The sequence below is a fragment of the Cottoperca gobio genome, chromosome 17 (genome assembly GCF_900634415.1).
Source record: "Cottoperca gobio chromosome 17, fCotGob3.1, whole genome shotgun sequence".
Taxonomy (NCBI): Eukaryota; Metazoa; Chordata; class Actinopteri; order Perciformes; family Bovichtidae; genus Cottoperca; species Cottoperca gobio.
In genome coordinates, this window is record NC_041371.1 from 15,526,561 (window position 1) to 15,549,300 (window position 22,740).

The 22,740-nt window shown below is 39.6% G+C and overlaps 2 protein-coding genes across 3 annotated transcripts in view; both read left to right on the top strand.

Moving 5' to 3' along the window:
• The window catches only part of kcnn1a (potassium intermediate/small conductance calcium-activated channel, subfamily N, member 1a), a 74,274-nt gene extending 63,199 nt beyond the window's left edge, over positions 1–11,075 (top strand). The window contains exons 6-11 of one of the 2 annotated variants that reach the window (XM_029453293.1): positions 843–984; positions 1,335–1,445; positions 2,155–2,282; positions 2,770–2,778; positions 4,959–5,028; positions 6,730–11,075. In XM_029453293.1, the coding sequence (XP_029309153.1) occupies positions 843–984; positions 1,335–1,445; positions 2,155–2,282; positions 2,770–2,778; positions 4,959–5,028; positions 6,730–7,035 (766 nt within the window). In that variant the 3' untranslated portion in view covers positions 7,036–11,075. The remainder of the gene's footprint in view (positions 1–842; positions 985–1,334; positions 1,446–2,154; positions 2,283–2,769; positions 2,779–4,958; positions 5,029–6,729) is intronic. The other variant, XM_029453294.1, reaches the window with a different exon arrangement.
• Positions 11,076–14,900: 3,825 nt separating this feature from the next.
• Positions 14,901–21,738, top strand: LOC115022793 (MARVEL domain-containing protein 2-like). Its single transcript, XM_029453889.1, has 6 exons — positions 14,901–15,020; positions 16,411–17,628; positions 19,434–19,624; positions 19,742–19,913; positions 20,089–20,139; positions 20,563–21,738. Exons 2-6 carry the CDS (start codon positions 16,486–16,488, stop codon positions 20,677–20,679), a joined length of 1,674 nt encoding a protein of 557 aa, XP_029309749.1. The 5' UTR covers positions 14,901–15,020; positions 16,411–16,485; the 3' UTR covers positions 20,680–21,738.
• The last annotated feature ends 1,002 nt before the right edge of the window (positions 21,739–22,740 follow it).

A 22,740-nucleotide genomic window follows, 5' to 3' on the forward strand; every position in this document is an offset into this window, starting at 1 on the left:
TGGACTGACAATTCAAGCATAGCTGTCAAGCTATTTTCAGCAAACAACATGTTTGAAGTGATGATTTGCATTGCCAAACCTTTTTTTTGGGGCAGCGTAAACTCTATGGAGGAAGATTTGCAGCAAACCGTGACCAATAAGCCAATTGTTTGATTTAATGCAGCCGTAAGTGCATTTTTGGATGCTCTGACATTACATTTGTTGGGTTGTCATATTCAAATCAAGTTTGACCTGCGGTGCTCTTTATCCAGTCACTTACAGCGACATGGCCCGTCTCTTTCCCATTTGAAACATGTTGTCTAAAATTGTCATTTCTATGCAAATGTACAACAAGAGTAAGTGATTTGGCCTCAGACTCATTTTTTGAATGCTCCTTAATAGCATTCCTCTCACCAAATGGTTATTATCTTCATATCGACAGACACTGAACATGAAACATATGGTCAGTGGTGTTGCTCTCTGTTTGAAATCATTCCATCACTTCAAAAATGGACACTATTTGCTTTTTTTTCTGCCTACATGTCAGTCTCCTACCCATTAAACATGTTTCTCCATTAAACTGTTTCAGGTAGAAGTTACTCAAAGAAGAATAGACGTCTCCTGCTAATCCATTGAATATACCTTCTTTTTTTTAGACTGCCAAACTGGCTTTACAAAACAGGTGTAACACCATGATTTTTTCCTCCTCCTCCTCGATCTTCACCACCTCCACCTCCTCCACCCACCACCCCTGTTTGGTTCACACAGCACCACATCATTCTCCAGCATGCTCACATTCAAGAAACTGTGTGCAGTTTTACTCACTGTGTATATCCCGCTTCTGCTTATCTTCGCCACTTCAGGTATCATGACAAACAGGAAGTGACCAGTAACTTCCTCGGAGCCATGTGGCTCATCTCGATTACCTTCCTCTCCATCGGATACGGGGACATGGTACCACACACGTACTGTGGGAAAGGCGTGTGTCTGCTTACAGGGATTATGGTGGGTTCCTTTTTTCTACACTCAGATAAATACATATCACTCTCACAGGACAACTGGAACAGTTATGAAACTAAACCTCAGCTCTCACTGGCTGAACCTACTGCAAAAAGAAACGCAACTTTGAGATAAGTACAATTATACATAAATTGTATAAATATGTGAAGATCTTGAGCAAGTTGTGTTTGACGATCAAAGAAAGTCTCCTGGTTAAAGGTTTCCAAACTGAAAGAATGTGATGTGAAACTGTAAGAACTCAAAATGTTTACTGTTTTCTTTATTAATGTGGTAAACTTGCAAAGCTGACAAACAAAATGTTGCTGTGTTTATTTGACCACGTCTTTGTGCAACAGGGAGCTGGTTGCACTGCACTGGTGGTTGCAGTGGTAGCCAGGAAGCTGGAGCTGACCAAGGCTGAGAAACATGTCCACAACTTCATGATGGACACACAACTCTGCAAACGAGTGAGTCACAGCATACCACGACATTTCAAGTACTGTAACTCTGCTGATATATTGCTGCTTCTTACAACAACTAGTTGTTTGATAAAAGAGTGATTTTCCAAATTTCAGACTTTAATTGTAATAGTTTTTAGAGGCTTGAAGAACTAGACTAAAACTTGGGATCCAAACACCCGACGCAGAGCTCTTTAAGAAGTATCCAAACGTTTCAGAGGTAAAATAATGCAGTTAAAAGACAAAAGAACATACAATTAGGATTGAGAAGGTTAAAAAAGATACATAATGTTATGGAGCATTAATATAAATATGTTTTTCTCTCTTATTCCACTAATTATCCCGTGATCTATCTTGAGATCCCTCTGTTTAAGAGCCACTGGTTTACACGACGTCTTCATTATACTATCTGTGCAAATGTCCGACATTGATAATAATCTTATTGTCTCACATAGTCAAAATGGTAAACAGCCTGTGTCTGTGTCAGATTTCTTTTATATTTTAAATCCCTCCTGCATTTTAATAACTTGTTATAACTTATTACTATATATCCGTAAAGTTTATTTACTTACTTGCCAGTATTTCAGCTTCCTTTTGTATTTTCAAACATAAATGTTAATTATGGATGCCTGACTTTCAAATTTGAATGTGTCCAACCAGTACGACCCCTTGATGAAGTTATTGTCCGGCTTATGTCTTTCTCTACCTCACTTCTCAGGTAAAGAACACAGCTGCCAATGTACTCAGGGAAACATGGCTCATCTACAAACACACTAAGTTGGTCAAGAAGATCGATCACGCCAAGGTGCGGAAACACCAGCGCAAGTTTCTCCAAGCCATTCACCAGTAAGTCCTGCTCTGCGTTTTCTTTGTGTAATCTAATGTGTCATAAAATGTTTGACAGAAATATACAAGTTGTTCACCACCAGCCACCGAGGGGGAATCACTCAGCATGCCCAAAGAAACTACAGTATTTTATAAATAAATAGTTCTTAAGATGTTCAATCCATGTGATTGTTTCTAATGTTATTTGTGGTAACTACTATTTAGTCTGTATTAGTAATAGTTGCATTGCTAATAAGGTGATAAAATGTAGTCGTAGAGTTGAATATTTCTAGCCTATAATTGTTATGCTCACACACACATACACAAGCACACACACTGCAATCTAGTGTAATGGTCCTTCCTATTCCCCTCCCCGTCTCCCTCTCCCTCCGACCCCCTTTTACCCTGTGCTTACAGTGAGAAGTGTAATGGTTTCACTCGTTTCGTGAATGTCGTGGGGTTAAAACTCTGTACTGTGTTCTGTCTTTGTTTTGCTCTATCACTGCAGAGCTCAGAAGTAAGTTGAGTCTTCTATGTATCCTCCTCCTACTGTTTCCTCGACATCCTCCTCTCTCCATGTCTGCGTTTGACATGCATGAAAAAAAAGCATTTGTTACCACAAAAAAAAAAAAAAGATGCTGAATTGTCTTTGGTTTATTTCTTTCCTTCAGTGTTCCATTTACTTCCCTCTCCCTCCCATCCCCTCTTTGAATGGAATGAAAAAAAAAAGCATCAACATTTTGCCACCGGTGTCACTAGTGGAGGGTTGTCTGGAGAGAACGTGTGAAAGAAAAAAAGCATCTTGCACAGAATGAGCTTGGAGCTTTGTTGGTTAGCGGTTCATATTCATCTACAACGTACTGTATAATGTTACCCATGATTAATATAGCTGCTCTGGAGGCTATATTAACCTGCATCAACAGAACTCATCCTACACTACTGATGGTTTTGTGATGACACACACACACACACACACACACACACACACACACACACACACACACACACACACACACACACACACACACACACACATATTCTAATGTAGTTCCAATGAGGTTTTAATGTTTGCTGCTGTTATTATATTGATTTTAACTTTGTTTTACCCTTTTTTATTTGAGATCAAATGCCAAAGCTTGCACATGACATTGATGACGTAGCACAAAAAGACAAGGCACAAGCGCGTAGGTTGTGGTTTTCTGGAATAAAATGGTACTCTTTATGTGTTACACTGATAAGTAGTGCTTTTAGCTTTTAGCCCCTATTCTTCGACATCCATAAGGGATAACAAAGCCGGGCAAACAGACACACACGTGCTGAAGCGGCTTCCCGCAGAGATAGAGCCGTAAGCGAGCAGTCTCACTCTGCTCTGATATACTGATTTGCACATGAATAAATGCCCTTGAATGTCATCCTGTCTCATAATTTGCTGAACAGGGAAATTCTTTCTTGCACACATCCAAATGATGGCTGTGAGTTGCCACCGCTAACAATAACACATTATTCGCATCAGCGTTAACAGTTCTTACGGGGCCATAATGTATTTGATTAGAGATAAAGGGACACAATGTAGAAGGCATCACAAAACATGTCCGATGTATCATTGCGCAAGTTATTTGAAATGTCTATGTTGCCGTATGTTCAGCAGTGTCATAAGACAGTTTATTTCTGACAAGCTTCATTTTTTATTTGTGGCATCCATACACACACACACACACACACACACACACACACACACACACACACTGAAAGACTCACATTTCATTGTGCACAAAGTCACTCCCAGTCACTGCACGCTTACTGAATGACCAGTGTGTATATATGAAGTCCTACCACTGAGCTGTGTGTACACTGACAAAGGGCATGTCATCTTTTTACTTTTTCAATGTCTTACTTTTGGGTTGAAATAGATGGGAATGTTTTGATTTCAAACACAGATTTGAGGGTTTTCTTGTATGGAAGCATATTGCATTCTTGCTGAAAAAAAAAAACCATGTTTTGTCATAGTAGTAATATCTTTTTGACATTATATTGAGGTTTCTTTCCCCTCTTGAGAAACAAATTATTTGTGGGTTACAACAATATCATCTCTCTGTATTAAGATGTTTATCATTGCAGCGAAAAATACTTTAAGGTAAAAAGTGCTACTTAAAGCAAATCTTGTTATTACAAAAAAAGGACCCACATAAAATATGATAAACAAGGTTGTTAGTTTTTTTTTTTTTTTATGAGCGTAGTATGCTTCCGCAATTTTGCATGTTTTGGTTGTTATTGCATTGACCAAGACCAGGAATGCGTGTGTATGTGTGTATATATATATATATATATATATATATATACATATACATACACACATTTTCTTTTTTTATATATATATATTTATATATATATATATATTTTAGTGAAGTACATGTATTTACGATGCATGCAGGCAGTCCTCTCTCTTTTCAATGTCATCAGTGAGAGAGCACGCCTGATAAAAAATGTGTTGTTCCTCCTCCTCCTACTTTCTCTTCCCTACTGGCCCTCTCTGCCCCGTCATCCCCCAAACAACCTGTCTCTCTATGCTCCACTCTTGAAAACCGCCCTCTATTCCCTTATTCCCCCGGCCACTCTTCTTCTTTGCCTCCTCCTCTTTCTCCTTTGTCCACCTCCTTCCCTCCTCCTCCTGTTCCCACCTCCCTGTACCTCCACCAGACTGCGCAGTGTGAAGATGGAGCAGAGGAAACTCAATGATCAGGCCAACACCTTGGTGGACCTGGCGAAGGTAAGTCTCCCCTCTTGTAATAAACTGACTATGCATAAGTACGTCATACAACAAAGCAAAAACATCCAAACTATCCCTTTAATATTAAATGTAGACCAACTGTCTTATTCTTGGAAGGGCCTATATGAGCTTTAAAATCCCTGGAGACAATAATGAAAACAAGTCCATAAGTATACTGTATACTTTTGTTCTTAGCGAGTGTATTGATATTTGTCAAATAACTCAAATCAAATGAAAGTCAACATTGTTGTTTCCGGTAATAATCATATGGCAGTGTAAGAGTTTGAGGAACCTGAGCCTAACCCCATACTGTAAACAGAATCTGGCTGAATGCTTCGGTCCTGCTGTAGAGACGTCATCTGACCCACCGGAGCAAAGCAGAGAGGGGGTTCAAAGGGAGGTGCATGACTGCAGCCTCATTTGATGTGGCTGGCATTTGCACTCCAGTGTGTATTTTAAAAGGTTCTAAGGCCAACTCCTTTAATGTGTGTTTACTTGCCCTTACTCTGCTCGATGGTCAGATCCATCTCTGTACACCCTACAGTAGTTCAACGGCTCAATGTCTTTTTGTTAAGCCCCTTGGTGAAGCAACCCTTTGATTTCTGGCTTTTATATATATATATATATAAGCCAGAAATAATTTGATTCTGAGCTGTCCTAATGTCTGAAAAAGGCCTTAAATAGCTTTACTGGGACCATTAAATTGCATGTCACATGGAATTAACTTTGTCAAGATAAAGAATAGAATATATAGACTTTATTATACATTTTATAACATAATATTGTCATAGTCTGAATAGAAGAATTACAAACAGATAGCAAATACATTAACTAACACTGGCCCAACTGCGTAACAATGCGTAACAATAAGTTCCTAAATAATAGAGACGCTTTTCATTATATGAATTAGTTGTGTCAAGCATATATATAAAGCACTAAAGATCTTCTCTGGCTATAAATGGATTGGAGAAGCTGGTTGGGAAACGGTGAGAAGATCAAATCAATGCTGACTTGCTGAAACTATTCAGTTCCCCTTCACTGCTGTCATTATGTCCTTCTCTTCAGACTGAGTAAGTCAGATTTAGACCTGTCTACTACTGAAAGGCTTTTTCCCTGCAAATGTATACATACTGAAGTAAATATATATATAATAAATAAATAATATGTTTTTAAAATACAAATCACACAATTAATATGCTCTCCTCAAAGCCGCCAGACTTTGCTGACAGAAACGATCATTTTAAATAGCTGATCGTTGTAAACACTTCATTAAGACTGGACAGAAGCAAAATGAAACTCTTTCCACTGTTCCAACAGTCACTAACTCAGGTTTAAAAGTTTGAAAGGGACTGAATAAGTAACAGATACAAGAAAGATGTAACCTCTGAAACATTTAGCTGTTTAGTAACTGCTCCCAGTGTCGGCCGGTGCGTCCGTGACTTCGAACGTGACACACCTAAAAAAAGAACAGATAGTATATTTTTCCCGTGTTTAATGAAAAATACAAAGACACGCTCATTTTGGTGGAAACGGTATTATTTCATTTGTTGCATCTCTCCTCGTGGATATTAAGTTGTAAAATGTTTATTGTTTTTTATCTTGCCTCCTCCTTTGTCCGCCCTCCTCCTCCTCCTCCTCTTCCTTCTCCGTCCTCCTTTTCTTGCACCTCCCCAAACATATTTACTTTCTCTCCTTCATTAGACCCAGAATGTGATGTACGACCTGGTGTCAGAGCTGCAGGAGCGCAGTGAGGAGCTGGACAAGCGCATCGGCACATTGGAGGACAAGCTGGACTCGGTGACGGGCAGCCTGCAGGCGCTGCCCTGCCTCATCTCCCAAGCCATAACCCAGCAGCAGCAGGACTTCCTGGACGGCTTTGTTCACCGCTTTCGGCCCGCCTCACTAGCCTCAGAGCGCTCTGAACGCTCTGAGCGATCCTGGACTTCCACCGCCCGTAGGCGGCGCTCTCCCTCCACAGCACCACACACCTCCTCTGATAGCGGATAACCTTGACAAACCCTCTGCAATCACCTTCAAGCCCCACCATTCCCAAACCAACTCGGCACCTTACTTTGTCCTATCCAAAGCCGTCCCTGTAACCGGTGGCGAGTCCATGTCTGGACTAATAATGAACCCATATCTTGACCTCTGACCTGATCCTTTGCCCTTATTCTCTCCCTCCCATCCATCCATCCATCCTCTCTCCCCTTCCTCCTCACATCAAATCCAAAAACCAATTCCTCTGTGACTGAGCGTCTCAGCACAGGACTGGATCAGAGCTACTCCAAGAGAACAAAGAAAAGCAAACAAAGACTTAAATCAAGAAAAAACACAAATGCATCCAAAAAAAGAGAAGGAAAAAAATTTAAATGACTGAAAAACCGAGATAAAGTAGAGATATGGTTTATGTTTTAGCCATTGTATGGCTGTTCAAGTTAGCTTTTTTGTAAAAGCCCTTGTATAGTTAAAAAATGACTGAGTTCAGGGTCGCTGGGGTGAGAGCTGGCTATCACACCGGAGAGTCCTTAACCACGAGGGGGGAAGTTGGTCTGTGGAGCTGTGGGCCTCGGCTCACCTGCTGGCCCTCTGAGGCCATGGAGGACATTCGTCCACCCATCCGTCCGTCTATCTGTTTGTCCTGTGAGGAGAGCGAGACAAACCATTGGATTTCCCTTTCAAAAGACTAGTGTCATGGATTCTTTCCTATAGTTAAGGGTAAAAGCTTTAGACGAGGCTACGAAAGCTCTGACTTCAGGTCAGTGTTTGAAAATGCACTTAAGGGGGAGGGGAAACTGTCACTCAAAAGAAGAGCAAAGGGGATGCATATGGCATTACTACTGGGTAGGATAAATTTACACAGTTGCCAACTTCAAGGTTTCAGCTTCCTTGTTCTTACCAAGGGAAAATGAGAGCGACTATCTTTTTTAGTTACATATTGACATGTGATTTTTCAGTGCCTGAATGTATAAATAGTAGAGGGTTATTTAATTACTAATTTCAGAGCTTTTTTACGATGTTAACAGTCTGAATACAGCATTGCATTCCTTTTTCAGATACATTCCTCTCCAAAAATTTAAAGAAAATGTCTTAATGTAATGCATAACATTGCCTCCATTACACAGCAACTCTAAATGTTTTGAAAATCTTTTTTTTTCTATTTCTACTAACACCGTGGGTTATGAAAAAGTTCAGAGAGTAAGCAAAAGGGAGACAGACTGAGAGAATATTTGTGAGTGTGTTTGTCAGAGTTCACTTTTAGCTCAATGCTGCACACTCATACACACAATGAAACCTGTAGTAGTCTACCTTTCTCACCACCACTAATTAGAGCTTCCTGTGGTCTTCAGATAATGGCATGGCTTGAGGTCTGCTGGTGTGTGCGGCCACACAGGCACACATTACTGGTCGAACTGAGAAAACAAACCCTGCCCCTTTGCATGGTTCTGTGCAACAATGACAATGGAACACAATCTTCCTCGGATGGCTTGATGATTATATTTAGATTTTATTTTATATTTTTACTAAAACTTTTTTACTAGGATACTTAGGGTTTTTAGAGTTGCAGAAACTAGAGAGTTGCAGTAATGTGATTCTATAATGCATTCCCTGTTTAAATATGCTAAACATTGCTATTATAAAACAATCCTGAAAGGATACAAATAAAAGTGCTTAAGAAACTTTGATGAATGGATCCCTCTACAAATTTAAAATAATAGTTTTGGGAAATACAGTTATACAGTTTTCTAGTGTTTGATGAGAAGATTGATACCACACGGTAAATATGAAGCTACTGCTAGAAGCTGCTTAGCTTAGCTTAGCTTAGCTTAGCATAAAGACTGGAAACATGGTGAACAGCTAGCCTAGCTCTGTCTAAAATCAAGATATATCTTTTTTTAAACTTTTAAATGTTTGTTTAATCCGTACAAAAACTGAAATGTAAATAGTGCAGTCACTTCCTGGAGTCTCCACTGATTGCCAGGCAACCTCATGTTGACAGCACGACTCCAAGAAATAGGCCCCACCGTAAAACTACAACTCGTCGTTAATACACTTGGGGTTTTAGTACAGATTAAACAAACGTAATATAACTTGTTATTTAGTGAACTTCAGAGGTGTGAATAAGTGTATTTCCCAAAATGTCAAACTATTCCTTTAACATTACAGTATCAGGCCTCTCTTTTGTCTTTCTGAAAGACCTTTAAACACATTCACTATGATAGAGGAGAAATGGAAAGTTTTAAATCTCTAAGGTATGGTGTATGACGCATCCAACAGTTGTGAGGACTTTTGAAGATAAATATTTAGGAGTTTAAGGTTATTTTTTTCCAAAGTACATATAAAAGGCAGATCAGGAAGTCAGCGGGTTAGCAGGCTAGCATGCTGTCCTGAAGTAGTTTGAATGGTAGATAACCAGCGTCCCAAAAGGATGTGAGAGCTAAAACAGCATCTTTATGACCCCTTGAGCTAAAAGTCAAATAGAATTATTATTATTTGCTTTATCTTACTTATTTCCAAGTTGCTTTAGTTTGAATCAGGGCAAAGTCTAAACCCAGCGAGCGAGTCAACTCTCCCACAGGCTCTGGACTGGCCGGAGAGCACTTCATTTAAAAACACATTCAGTTTGCTACGAGTGGAACTTAATCAAGCATGAATATTAGCTTTTTTCCTTTCAACTTGAGTTGATGAAGCATGACTCTTTACTGCCCCCACCTCGAGCCACTTCTCGTACAGTGCTACACTCCACCCTCCCAGTATGAAGGGATCCATCATGCCATTACAGTCTCTGTTTCAATCATAGACTCTATGTTTCAATCAGTGTCATCCAATGAGTCAGGACGACTAATGGAAGACTGTCTGCTTGATTACGACCTTACCTGCCTTTTCGTATCTAAGGTTTCCACCTCTTCATTACATCGCAGGTTTAGCCTTGCGTTTGTCATCTGTCATCATTAAGAACATCAGTCCACTCAAACACAAAGAGGCTTCCCAAATGGCCAGCAGCAAAGACCTTTGAGTGGTTCGAATTAAAAAAATAATAAAAAAACGGAAAGAAAGGAAGAAGCAGGGGAACCCCCAGGTCATGTTCCATGTTGCACTCAGTGTGTAATATCCAGTTACACCAGGAAGGATCACAGATGCTGTAGTTTCTTCCCCAGAGAGATGTAACGATACTGGTGTCAAGGACTTCATCCTTCATCAGCAGACAGTGAAGATGGGCATGACTAGATGAGAAAGATGAGAGCAGGAGCTCATTTACCGACAGACATTGGTTTTGGCCCAGTGGCGGTTGTGAGGAGCAAGAGTGGGTGTCCTGTAAATATGACCTCATTGTAGATGTCGCCAAGTAAACGGGACAAATGGTGAGCCGCAGGGGTAAGGTAGCTGGGTGCACAGGATGTTGCAAGTATGCAGTAGAAAAACATATAGAAAGGATATGAAGGAATTCTGTCAAATTAAAAATAAATTTTTATTCATTTCACATTTTGTTTTTCTGCTGGATGATGGAGGTACAATCAGGTCCTGTTGTTTTTTACCCTGTTGTAAAGGTTTGTTTTCTTCTTCACTCTTTATCCTGTCACCAACAAAGTCCTGCCAAAACACCATTCCAATATTTAATAGTGACCCAATTTTCTCCACTAGAAACACTAAAAAATGCACAGTATTTTGTAGTGAAGTGAGGGACATTCATGTTATTCTGATGATGGTAGATGAGTCAAAGTGATAAACGCATCCCAGAGTCTTTTATTATCCTGAAAAGTAGGCTTTCCTCATAGAGCAGGAATTGGAACACACTTCTACTGAACAATAATGGAGTGAAAAAAACCCAAAAAGTGAAGAAATGTAACCCAATCATTGTTCTGTGTACACTGCCACATGATGCATAATGTACGTAGTAGCACTGGAATAAATCAACTTTTAATGGATGGCAAATGGGTTTAACATGTTCTCTGTATACTGTTCGCTGTTCCTTCATTTTGCAGGTGAACTTTTGTCCTAGCAAGGAGAGACACCAAGGTCAAATCATTAAAGACTATCTTCAGCTATGACCAGAACTCTCTTCTTCTTTTTGGCAGCGAGTAGACACAACTTTAATTTCAAATAATTTCTTATGCTTTTGTTTCTATTAAATGAACAAAAAAGCGGTCCAAACTTCTGCCATGCAAGTCCTCCAATCTGAAACTTTTTCACACAAAGAAAAGGGTTATGGCAGCAGCTTAAAGCCAACAGTGACAGTGAAAGGGGAGTTGGCACATTTGTGGACAGATACAGACATCACACGTCTCTTCCTGGAAAACTGTGATTCAGGGACATCCTAAAACATGATTACGGGAGGATGTATTGACATAAACATAAACATCGGTCCAGAGGACACACAGCTGCTGAGGCGCTGTTCCAAGGTGAACTATGAGCTATACACAACACACACACACACACACACACACACACACACACACACGCACACACAGCCATTAATGTTCAAATAACAAGCTACTATTCATGTCCACATGCACAAACAAGGCTCGGCCTGGTTAATTACAGCCAAATCAGAAGGGACTTGGCAGAGTCAGTCACCCTGTAGTTGTTGCTATACAACCCCAAAGACATGCAGCAGTGGAAACACGGCTCCTCTGCTCCTCATCCCTTCCATATGAGTACAGCATCATTAAATATAATAGTTTTTTATCCTTTCATATAAGATAAATATGATGCATGTGGAATTTCAAACGTGCACTAATGGATCAGAATCTTCTTTCACAGTGCAAGCTTCTTTCTTAGTTAATGCACGTAAGCTTTCCAGTATTTCCTTCTGTCATAATGTCAATCTCTTAATGAGCCCAGTTAATTCATCCAGCTACTACTTATTTTTGTGTGTGAAAGGCAAGAAAAGAGGTATCAAATTACCAGAGATCTCCCCTAGAGGGTACTGATGATGGGTCCGCGGCGAAGAAAGACTAGAAGGAAGCAGGTTGACTGAAGGTGACCCTCCGCCTCAGGAAGGGCAGGGGGAAGGAATCGGCTTGCAGGGTGTTTTGGATCATCCCAGAGTGTGAAAAGGTCCTTCGGGGACAGCTTACAGCAGGCAGGGGAAGTCATTTAATGAATTTATTGCAGGACCCGCTTTTCTCACTGTCTGCCCCAGGAGCTAATAGCTGGAAGCTGCATTATGCTTAATGCCCTCCCTATCACTTACAGCTAGCGTGGTTTGGCATACACTTGGGACATTTAGAGAGAATAGGAGTATTGATCTTGGTTTTTGCCATTATTTTTATGCTCCTTGCTGAAGTGGTCAAGAGTGGGTGTGAAGGGCCTTTTTGTTCCAATTGATGTTTTTTTGAGTGTCATTTATTTTGGTGTCTCTCTCTTTCCATCTTCTATCTTGTTGCTCGTTGCTCGTTTCGCTCTCTGAAAGATCTGAAGGCAGAATGAACCGATACAAATGAGCTTGTCTGTCGGAGGCTGCCGTAGCTTCCCTGCTCCATTTACCTCGGAAGAAAGAAAAGAGCCTTTTTTCCTGAGCCCTCCAGCCATGTGTCAGGACTTCAAGCATGAAAGTGCACATGTATGTATCTACAGTGTGTGTGTGTGTGTGCGTGTGCGTGTGCGTGTGCACATGTACACTCGGATACACGCACATAATGTATACATGGTGCTTCCCATTTGTCCTCCACTTGACAGAATCATTTCAGCCAAGGCTAGAAACTCAGGTCTATGATCATGTCTCACATCACTCACAAGTAATGTTTTAACAGCTATAAAGATTAACTTTCTCTATACAGCCACCTACACTTACATCACTCACTACTGCCTCGTGTGATTGGCCAGTACATCACTATTTAATCACACACTTAAAGCCAGGCTATTGATTGATACCTTTGACCCCTGTGAAAGAAATATAAGATAGACAAATGCATATAGGTCGATGGAAAAATGACAGGCAAGTCAGGCAAGTTTATTTGTATAACATATTTCAAATACAGTTGCATTACATAAGGCAAGGAAAGGCATTCCAACAACATTAAAAAAACACAATAAAAATAAACTAAATTAAAATAGAATCATATTAACAGAATAAAATCAAATAAAGTAAGGTGCCCCAAATTCAAGAAAGGAAATTAAAGGAACAAGTTAGAAGAGCTTCAATGAAAGATTCCTGTAAAACAATGGCATGAAAAGGAAAATAACATCTCCTCTTACATTATTGAAACTTGTCTGGACTTAAGGAATAATAAGACTTTATGGGAAATACGCTTAATTGTTTTCTGTGGAAATGTGGTATTAGACTTGTTTTACCTTTGAGCAGAGCCATGCTAGCTGTTTCACCCTGTTTCCAGTCTTTATGCTAAGCTAAGCTAGTCTCCATGGCCTCATCTTTACTGTACAGACATGAGGCTAGTATCAATCTTCTTATCTAACTTGTCATCGATTTAAACGTTTGATTAATTACTTATTTCAAATATTGCACATATTTATATTCCAGAGAACAGCGAGAACTATATGTATGATCTTTTATGTGACTACTTTTACATGTTATGCCTTTGGTTTATATACAAGACTCTGGCATTGTTCCGCATATTATTTGCAGCTGAGCAGGCACCTGAGGACATGGCAACAACAGATGAGGTAGCTCCGGGCCAAGGCCACTGGTGGGACTCGGTACTCACTAGAGAAAGTGGGTTGCATTATGCGTTTACTGTACTGACTGTGTGTGTGTGTGTGTGTGTGTGTGTGTGTGTGTGTGTGTGTGTGTGTGTGTGTGAGGGTGGAAATGGGGGGGGGTCACTACAGATGTCCTTGCCCTGAGCTTTCTCTACATGAAAATCCGCTCCGCTCTGGAAGAATCACTGGCACAGAGTGACGTCACATTATACAGCAGGAGTCAGATACAGAGGGTTAAATCTTAATGAGGAGAAACCATGTAGTCATTGCTAAAGGCAAATGTTCTAGTAAGACAGACTGCATACTGGTTATATTAAGAAGCACTTTGCTACTTTGGTATCTCAATATCAAGATGTATTTTATGAATTTAGATGCTATTTTATTCTATTCTTCACATGTGAATAAAGAAACATGGTCAAAAGACACTATAGCCTAGACGTTGATGTTCACAGGGGTCTTGGAAACATTAAATACAGCAGAGGAAAGGTCGGGAAGTGGGAAAGAGAGAGGCGGAACCACCTCACTGAGAGAGAGAGAGAGATAAAGCTGTGAGAAGCACAGGAGCATGCTGCCCTCTAGTGCCAAACACTCCAGTTCCCTCTGTGGCAACAACACAATATGACACAGTTGAGAAGAGAATTAAATATTCATAAACGACGGGATGATAAAGCAGTATTTCACAGATCTTAGATATGAGATGTAATTGATATCACAGGGCTGATATCAAACACATGCTTGTCTCTAAAAATAAGTGTAATCTTGTGGACAAGACACTGTTTCTGATCGTTAAAGTGATAGCCCGTACTACTTTAAGTATTACCAGGCTCGGCTTAGCAGTATTAATGAATGGATAATCAACTCTTTTTACCCTTTACTTATCAATAAAGTGCTGATAATATAAACTACAAGCAGCCTAAATGGACATCCAGGCCCTTTGAAAGCACCTGTTGTTGGCTACATGCATCATTTTAGGTTAGCTCACCACCTCCTCGCCTCAGTTTCATGAATGTCAACAGTTCCAGTTTCTCTCTCTTTCTCTCTCCCACAGATTAACCTTGTAGTGCCGGTCAGCACCAGCACAGGGGCGGTTCAGGTTTAATGTTTAATCTTTTACTCCCCCCTCAGTTCTCCACACACACATATTAGCCAATCGGCCTGCGTGTGTGGAGCTGAGCGTCTAACATCAGGAGTGAGTCACCTGAGAGCCTGAAGAGGGTGAGCTGAGTGGGCCTGCTGGACACGCCGGCCATTTTACAGAAGGTATCGGTTCCTGTTTCCTTACAGACGCTCAAAGTCCATCTGCACAACCAGGGAGACACGCTGAGGTCAAACGGGTAAGAGAAGTAGTTGTTTTTGAGATTTGTGTTGTTTTGTTAAAAACAAACATGCTCTGTGTTATTTATGTGTTCCCACTTTGTGACAGTTTCATGACTGTCTGTGTATTAAGAACTCCTGCTGCTGGTTGCTGTGAGTCACCGCTCAGCTTACACTCCTGTGTTATTATTCGAGCCTGAGCTGTGCTGTAGTCATGTTGCGGTCCCTCTCTGAGCTACTGTAGCAGAGTATGGCCAACTTTGCTGCCAACCCACACTATTTGATGACTGTGTTTAAAGGACTGCTTCAGAGTTTTGGCTTTGTTATTGGTCTGCGTGCCACAAATCACGTAACATCACAGTTTGCCATTTTTTAACCATTAACCATTTTGCAAACAATGCAGGTGTCTTTAAGGAGTTTTTATTTATTCATACCATTCTGAACACTTCATTAATTTACGTTCAATATAACTCTTGCTTGAGCTGTGTAATCCATAGCACTGAACTTCTAATTTAAACTGTATTCTCATGTAATGACATCTGATCCATGGGTCTTTGCATTGGTTTGTGTGCATTTACACCTGGAATTTATCCAGATAACATATCCAGATACAGATTAATGCCAGGTGTAAATGGGGTATAATATGGGTATATATATATATATATATATATATATATATATATATGGGCTATAATTATCACCCGGCTCTGCAGTTCCCCTCGGAGTGCATCTTTCAGCTCATTGTTTTGGTTTTTCGGCCCAAAGCTTTATTGTTTTGGTTCACTCTCACTGCTCTCAACAGCTTTGTTTTCAGACACAGCAGGCGGCTGTTTTCAGTGTCAAAGCTCTAAAAGACACTGGATTCTACCTGCTCAGCACCAAAAGGCAGGCAGACATAGTTAGGAGTTGTTGAAACAAAAACAATGCAACAAGTAGTGAATTTTGGAATTATATTACTCAAGCAGGAAAAAACAAGACACTAAATAAATGTAAATGTTTCTCCGTATCTGCTGAATGTGTAAGTAGGTAGTAAGTTTGCCTTATCAACTTGAATCTAAACACAGGTGTAGTCATTCAAGTTTAGATTGTAAGAAAGACTGTTTCCATCATTTCATGTTGTCTTTATCTTAGAGAAGAAGCTAAAATAATAAGTATTTCAAAATATTTTTTTATAAAAGTGAGAGTTTTATGGAAGGTGATATAAAGTTTAAAGTTCATAAATCTTATTCTAACACATTCACAGTCATTTTGATTTGAATCAAAGAAGAGACACCGAAGACTTGTTAAAATCTTAACATGCGAGCTACTGAGGCTCAGGTGTGTTAATTATACATTTTACAGCATATAATTATATATGTATGCTTACATGCTTATTATACGTAACCAATAATTCATCTTTTTCCCCCACAGTTTGTCCCTCTCCGTGCCTCATAAGGACTTCGTGATTACTTCTTTCTCAATGAATCACCACAATTAGCCCGCAGCATGAAAAACTGGAGCAGGAAATTAAAGAGACAAGAGCCTGACAGTGTTGTCGGCTCCTCTTCAAGCAAGAAGAACTCCATTAGTGATCCACCGGTGCCTGTGTGGGTTACTCACACACCCACACCAGATAATATCACAGAGAATGGTGACACTAACTCCACAGGCCGCACATCCAGCACTGCATCGTATGAAGAGAAGGAGGACAAAAAAGGGAGCGTGAAGGAAAGGCTGAAATCCCTCATCCCTCAGGCATGGGGGGGCATCATCCATAAATGGACAAAGGAAAGTGACAGCTTTAATGACTCTGAAGCCAGCACCAGCAGGATCCAGATCCTTCCTAACGGGACCAGAGTGAGCCCTCCTGTGAGTCCCCTGCTGGAGCGCAGGAACTGGGATCAATCACTTGCCAGCTCCAGCCAGAACTCCCAGAAGCCTTTGTTAAGGGAAAGCCCTTCTGATGATCTGTTCGATCAGGGCCCACGAGAGGAATCTCTCCTCACCAGTATCCACCCTGCAGAGTACTACGCTGAGAAGCTGGAGGTCTACAACCAGAAATACTCTTATTTGAAATCCTGGCCAGGGTTGCTCAGACTTCTTGCCGGACTTCAGCTCCTTTTTGGAGGCATGGTCCTTGCTTGTGTCATCGCGTATGTCCAGAAAGACAGTGAGTGGTCCAACAGCTACGGACTCTATAACGGTGCATATAACAATGGGCTAGGCGTGTCTGGGTACAGCTACAGAGGCCCCATGACTGCATTTATACTGGCAGTAGCTGGAATCTCCTGGATTATAACCCTTATTATTTTAGTGATGGGAATGTCGATGTATTATCGCACCATCCTCCTTGACGCCCCATGGTGGCCTCTGACGGAGGGCTTCATCAACGTGGCGCTGTTCCTACTCTACATGGCAGCGGGGATTGTCTACCTGAACGACTTGAACCGCGGGGGGCTGTGCTACATGACAATAGGCGTTAACCCCATTATGGCCAATCTGTGTCGTGTTGATGGGGGCCAGATGGCGGGAACAGCTTTTATCTTCATCAACATGGCAATGTATTTGGGAAGCTTCCTGGTGTGTCTGAAGATGTGGAGACATGAGGCTGCACGTAGGGAGAGGGAGTACTTTGAGAACAAGGTACAGGTCATTAAAAGATTTTAGATGAAAGACAAGCTTGAAAAAATTGTCTCCAAATTTAATGTGGGAGGGAAATCATTTTCATGAAAAGAATGAAGTGTCTTATTCAAGACTTGCATTAAGACATGGAAAGTGCTCCTCGTGGATTGAGCATAGAAGTATAGTTAAATACAAATACAAAAAGTACCCATTTAAAGTGTTTACAAGTTGAGTTTTCAGCTTCCAGAAACATTTAGGCCATGATTTATCCCCTTTCTTGTATTTTACTCTGTCTGTGCTGCTCAGTCACACACACTTTCTCCTAAGGCTTTCTAAATGAAGTTTGGGCATCACTCTCTTTTGGTTTTATTTTATTTATGACATATCAAAAACCCCATTTATCGTTGACAACAGTAAGGGATATTATTACAGTTGGCAAATGAGCCAACAACAGCCCCAAAACAACAGTGGCAAATCAAATCCAATGAAATTTAAAGTCAGTGAGCGAGCCAATTTGTTGTTTTTAATTAATATGTTAACTTTTTCTGCTGGCAGTCGACCACGATCAGGCCCAAAGATGTAAACTGTGTTTTCCTTGACTTTATTGAACGTTCAGTCCTATTTGTATAAATGTGCCAGAAAAAGATAAGTTTAAGGTTAAGGTGACATCCCTGTTTTACTACAATATGTGTGATGCTTTTTCAATGCATGTAAAATAATATGTTTTTAAATCGTTGCTAATAGAAGCAAACAAAGTGTCACAGTGTACTGAACTATGAGAAACAAAGTAGCTATTGGCTGTAGCTTAAGTATCTACAGTGGGAAGTTTACTTTTGAATAGACAACACAAGATGTACACATATAAACTACTCTGAGCAGATAACTGAAAATATAAATTATTATGGCAACATTAACATCACTATGTCAAGGCCATGTCATTTACCCAGTGGCAGGTTAACAAGACAAGTCTACAGTGATGCTAGCAGCTAGCACGTGAGGCTGTAGGCACGACAGTGGTTTAAGCTAAATGCTAACATCATTATGCTAACGTGTTCACAGTGACAAGGCTAACAGGCAGTGTTTCTATGGTAACGTTTACTATGTTTTACCATCTTAGTGTTTACTATGTTTTACCATTTTAGTGTTTATTATATTTTGCCATCTTAGCGTTTATTATATTTTACCATCTTAGCGTTTATTATATTTTACCATCTTAGCTTGTTATGGCTGTGATTGTGATTAATTAGCACACGCCCATTTGGCAATCCAGTACATATGCAATACAATATTTTAAAGCATTAGATGAGACATAAGTCTATTTATTGTTGTGCCAGATTCATTTTTAGTAATGTTAATCAACACAGATGACTGAGATATACAAACATTATATTTGCACATTCCCTTCAACAGCTACCAAGCTTATTACTTTTTTGCAAATAGAGTCCAGCTGTCGAGCATCACAGCCACCACCTATGGGTGAGAAACAGCATGGTCAGCTAATATATTTGATGTTGAATAAGAACGGGTGAGAGGCCAGGAGTGAACATAATAATTCCATCTCCCAGCTGAGGGAAGGCAACTTCAGAGGCTTAGCTTGTCGAAGTGAAAGAATGGGGCCGTTTTTCCCTCTGGCTGTAGCCTACTTTTCACTTCTTTTTTTTCTTTCTCTGACACGTAGTTTAACCTAAATTGTGCTCCTAGGCCTCTTAGAGAGCTTCTTGTAATGATGACACAGGCCTGCACATAGTGGTGTATTAGTCATGACATAATTAAATATTGTGGTTCATACCTTTTTAATTATCCTTTTTCTCTTTTTTTACCTTTATCCCCAGGAGGAGTTTCACCAGTCCATCCCACTAACCCCTCAAAAAAACAAGCACATTTCATTCAAGGACGAAATGGATAAGTCTCTAAGTAAAGAATATATCAATCAAAAAGCGGTCCAAAATAACCCAGTCAGTGTGAACAGAGCCACAGCATCTGAATACACCCCCAAAGTCCACATCGTAGCAGACTACATCATGTAAGTGAACATTTAAACTATGCATGTTATGGGGTTGTATAAATATTTCTCTCTCTATATTTGTCATTCATTCTATGTACTGTAGATGTAATTGTACTTATTCTTTCTTCCCTATAGAAAGTATCCAGAGATCAGCTTTGTGGAAGAAAGGGAAAAGTACAAGGCAGTTTTCAATGACCAGTATCAGGAATACAAGGACCTTCACAAAGACATCAGCACCACCCTCGATAAGTTCAGAGAGCTGGATGCCATGATGGCACGACTCCTCAGAGATGGAAAAAGCCAAGAGGTGAGCAACCTTTATTTAACCATTTAATTTAGGTGAAAACGTCATAATAAGGCCTCCTTATTGTACAGACATGTTAAATGTATTTATTTCTACATGATGTGGTGCAGACTGCTGGACGGTGTTTTATGTCATATTTTGTGCAAACTATTTGGTTATTATTCTATTCATCTTTTAGGATCGGCAGAGGATTCAAAGCATTTTGAAGAAGTATCGACAGAAAAAGAGTGTAAGTTTGTTAAACATTGAGGGCTCTCGTCTCCTCATGTTCCCATCTGTTCACTCTGAAACAATTAAAAAATAATTTGTCAAATCTAACATTTAACTCAAATATGTGTTCGAATTGCGACAGTAGTGTAAACATCCAAGTATTATTTGCTTTTCTTCATTAAAGCTGTCCACTGCTTTCACCATGAAACTGAACATTCTCATTGAATGCAGCTATTACAGAATAAATCAGGCAAGACAACAGTTAGCAGAGGAAAAGAGAAAAGGAAGAAAAATATATAGATTTAGGTAATAGAGGTCGTAGCCATTAATTAATAGATTATTGTGTGTGTGTGTGTGTGTGTGTGTGTGTGTGTGTGTGTGTGTGTGTGTGTGTGTGTGTGTGTGTGTGTGTGTGTGTGTGTGTGTGTGTGTGTTTTTACAGGACCCTGGCTTCCTGGAGAAAAAGGAACGCTGTGACTATTTGAAAGCTAAATTGAGCCACATCAAAAACAGAATCCGCACTTTTGAACAGGAAGCCATGGAAAATGATCGGACATGAAGAGGAACAGAGAGAAATATCTGCAGCACCCGATGAGCAGACAAAACAACCAACAAACCTTTTTGTCATTGATTCTTTTGTGTTTTGTTGCGTCACTGAAGATATTGTATTTTTAATAAAGAGAATATTGGTCACTTTTTGTATAGGCATTAACATGAGCTTTGAGTTGACATGAAACCTGGTTTATAACACCTGAGCTACAACATTATCAGGGCTATATACACTCCTTTTGTATAGCGTTCATTACATGTCATATTCCTGTCATTTATGTCAGTGATTGCAATTTGTATTGAAAAGAAATATAACGGTTTTGTTTTTTTTACTTACTTGTATCGTTTTCTGTTTCTTATTTGCACTGCCATTTTGTGTTTTCTTACAACTTATTTTTTGCTTTGTTTTGCTCCTATAAAGGTAATCCATGATTTTTATTGTCCTTCAGCTTTGTAAGTTTTATAGGCTTCAGAATAAAATATGTTTCCTTGTAACGTCAGGTAAATAAAACTTATAGGCTCAGAATTAAGTGGAAGGCTCAGTAAACAGATAACTCTTTGTTTTTGACAATATTAGCCTGGTACATTGCTTACAACAAAACAACACAAGAGAATTTGGGTTATATGAAAACCCTTAAGATGCATTTTAATCATTTCAATCATCCTCTGGGTGTATATTCTAGATAAGTAAGCGTCCGACCGGCCATATTTAAAACACGTTGACACAATCCAGGAACTTTTAGGTAACTTGAAATGTTATCAAAGTGTTTTTCTCCTCTTGTCTGCTCTGTTGTGTGAACAGGGATATTCAGATGTTTAAGTACAACAGTATTAAGGACAATGATGTTTCCTGCAGACTGCTGATGTATTGTGATCTGGACACAGGTGGAGGACAGTCAACCACAGTTATACTGTGTAATCTCTCTCATCAGTATTGTAGTTGGTGGTTTACTGGTTTAACCTACTGTAGCTACATGTTGGACTGTATATATACCTGCTAAACCTGCTTTCTGTATTGACGCTACAAAATGTATGGAACTGCCTTCAAGACTGTAACTAACAATTAATTACATCGTCATTCATTTGCAAATGTTCCTCAATAAATTGTTTGGTTGCCTATATACATTTTAAACACACTGTCTGTCTGACAGAGACTATGTTTCTGTTTGCATTTACACATCTGATAAAATGGGATCTTAGTAATGTTTGATTTTTTCAAATAGTAAATTTGCTGTTGATCCACTCAACATTTAATTGAACATGTACATGGGTCACACACTGTATGACCACAAGGACAACAGTGTACAGTGTACTATAATAATAAATTATATAATTTTTATTTATACAATGACGAAGCTAGAAGTCATGTTTACTGCAATCCTCCTATTATAGGTTTGTCAAAACATTGTAATACTTTTACGTGTTTAACATGTAGGCCTACTGGACTGAGATTATAGGCTATTTAAAACGCAGTCTTTAATGTTTAATTTGAAGGTGGCTGTAGCCACGTGAAGCCGGCAGGTCAGTACTGGGTGAACTGTGCTCCTGCGGAGACACACAGCCGCTCCGCAGGTTTCATTTACGGGTTTTATGTTAAGTATCTTTCATAGTAAATGACTCGGTTTACGATCGTCGGTGAAGTATAAAGAGGACACTGCTGTTGAGACACATAAATGACGCGATATGCTGGACGGGTGCAAAGTTGAGGAACGTTTCTATAGTGCTTTGGTAAGTATGAGCTCCTAACTGATCATTTAAATGTAGTTATTTAAAGGTAGTTATTAGAAGTTTCAAATTAAAATGTCCTTTTATATTTGATCAATTATCTGACCTGTTGAATGTTTTGGGAAGACTTTCACGAATTAATAATGGACGTTTAGAGACTTTGAAAATGACTAAAGTGGACAAAAGCGAAATATTCCGTCTGAAGTGAAATTTCATCGTTTTGATGTATTTGTTTAGTTCAGATTAATAAGGGATAAAAAGCAGAGAGATGACATTTACAGAAAGAAATTGAGAAGTTATTTTTGTTTAGTTTTTCTAACTTTCTAAGAGCTAAATTGAAATGTAG

What these genes read in the sequence shown, in the direction of transcription:
- LOC115022793 (XM_029453889.1), top strand. Translation starts at nt 16,486, where the DNA reads ATGAAAAACTGGAGCAGGAAATTAAAGAGACAAGAGCCTGACAGTGTT. An exon ending in ACTTTGAGAACAAGGTACAG is followed by an intron (nt 17,629 to 19,433) that starts GTCATTAAAAGA and finishes CTTTATCCCCAG; the next exon opens with GAGGAGTTTCACCAGTCCAT. An exon ending in GAGATGGAAAAAGCCAAGAG is followed by an intron (nt 19,914 to 20,088) that starts GTGAGCAACCTT and finishes TTCATCTTTTAG; the next exon opens with GATCGGCAGAGGATTCAAAG.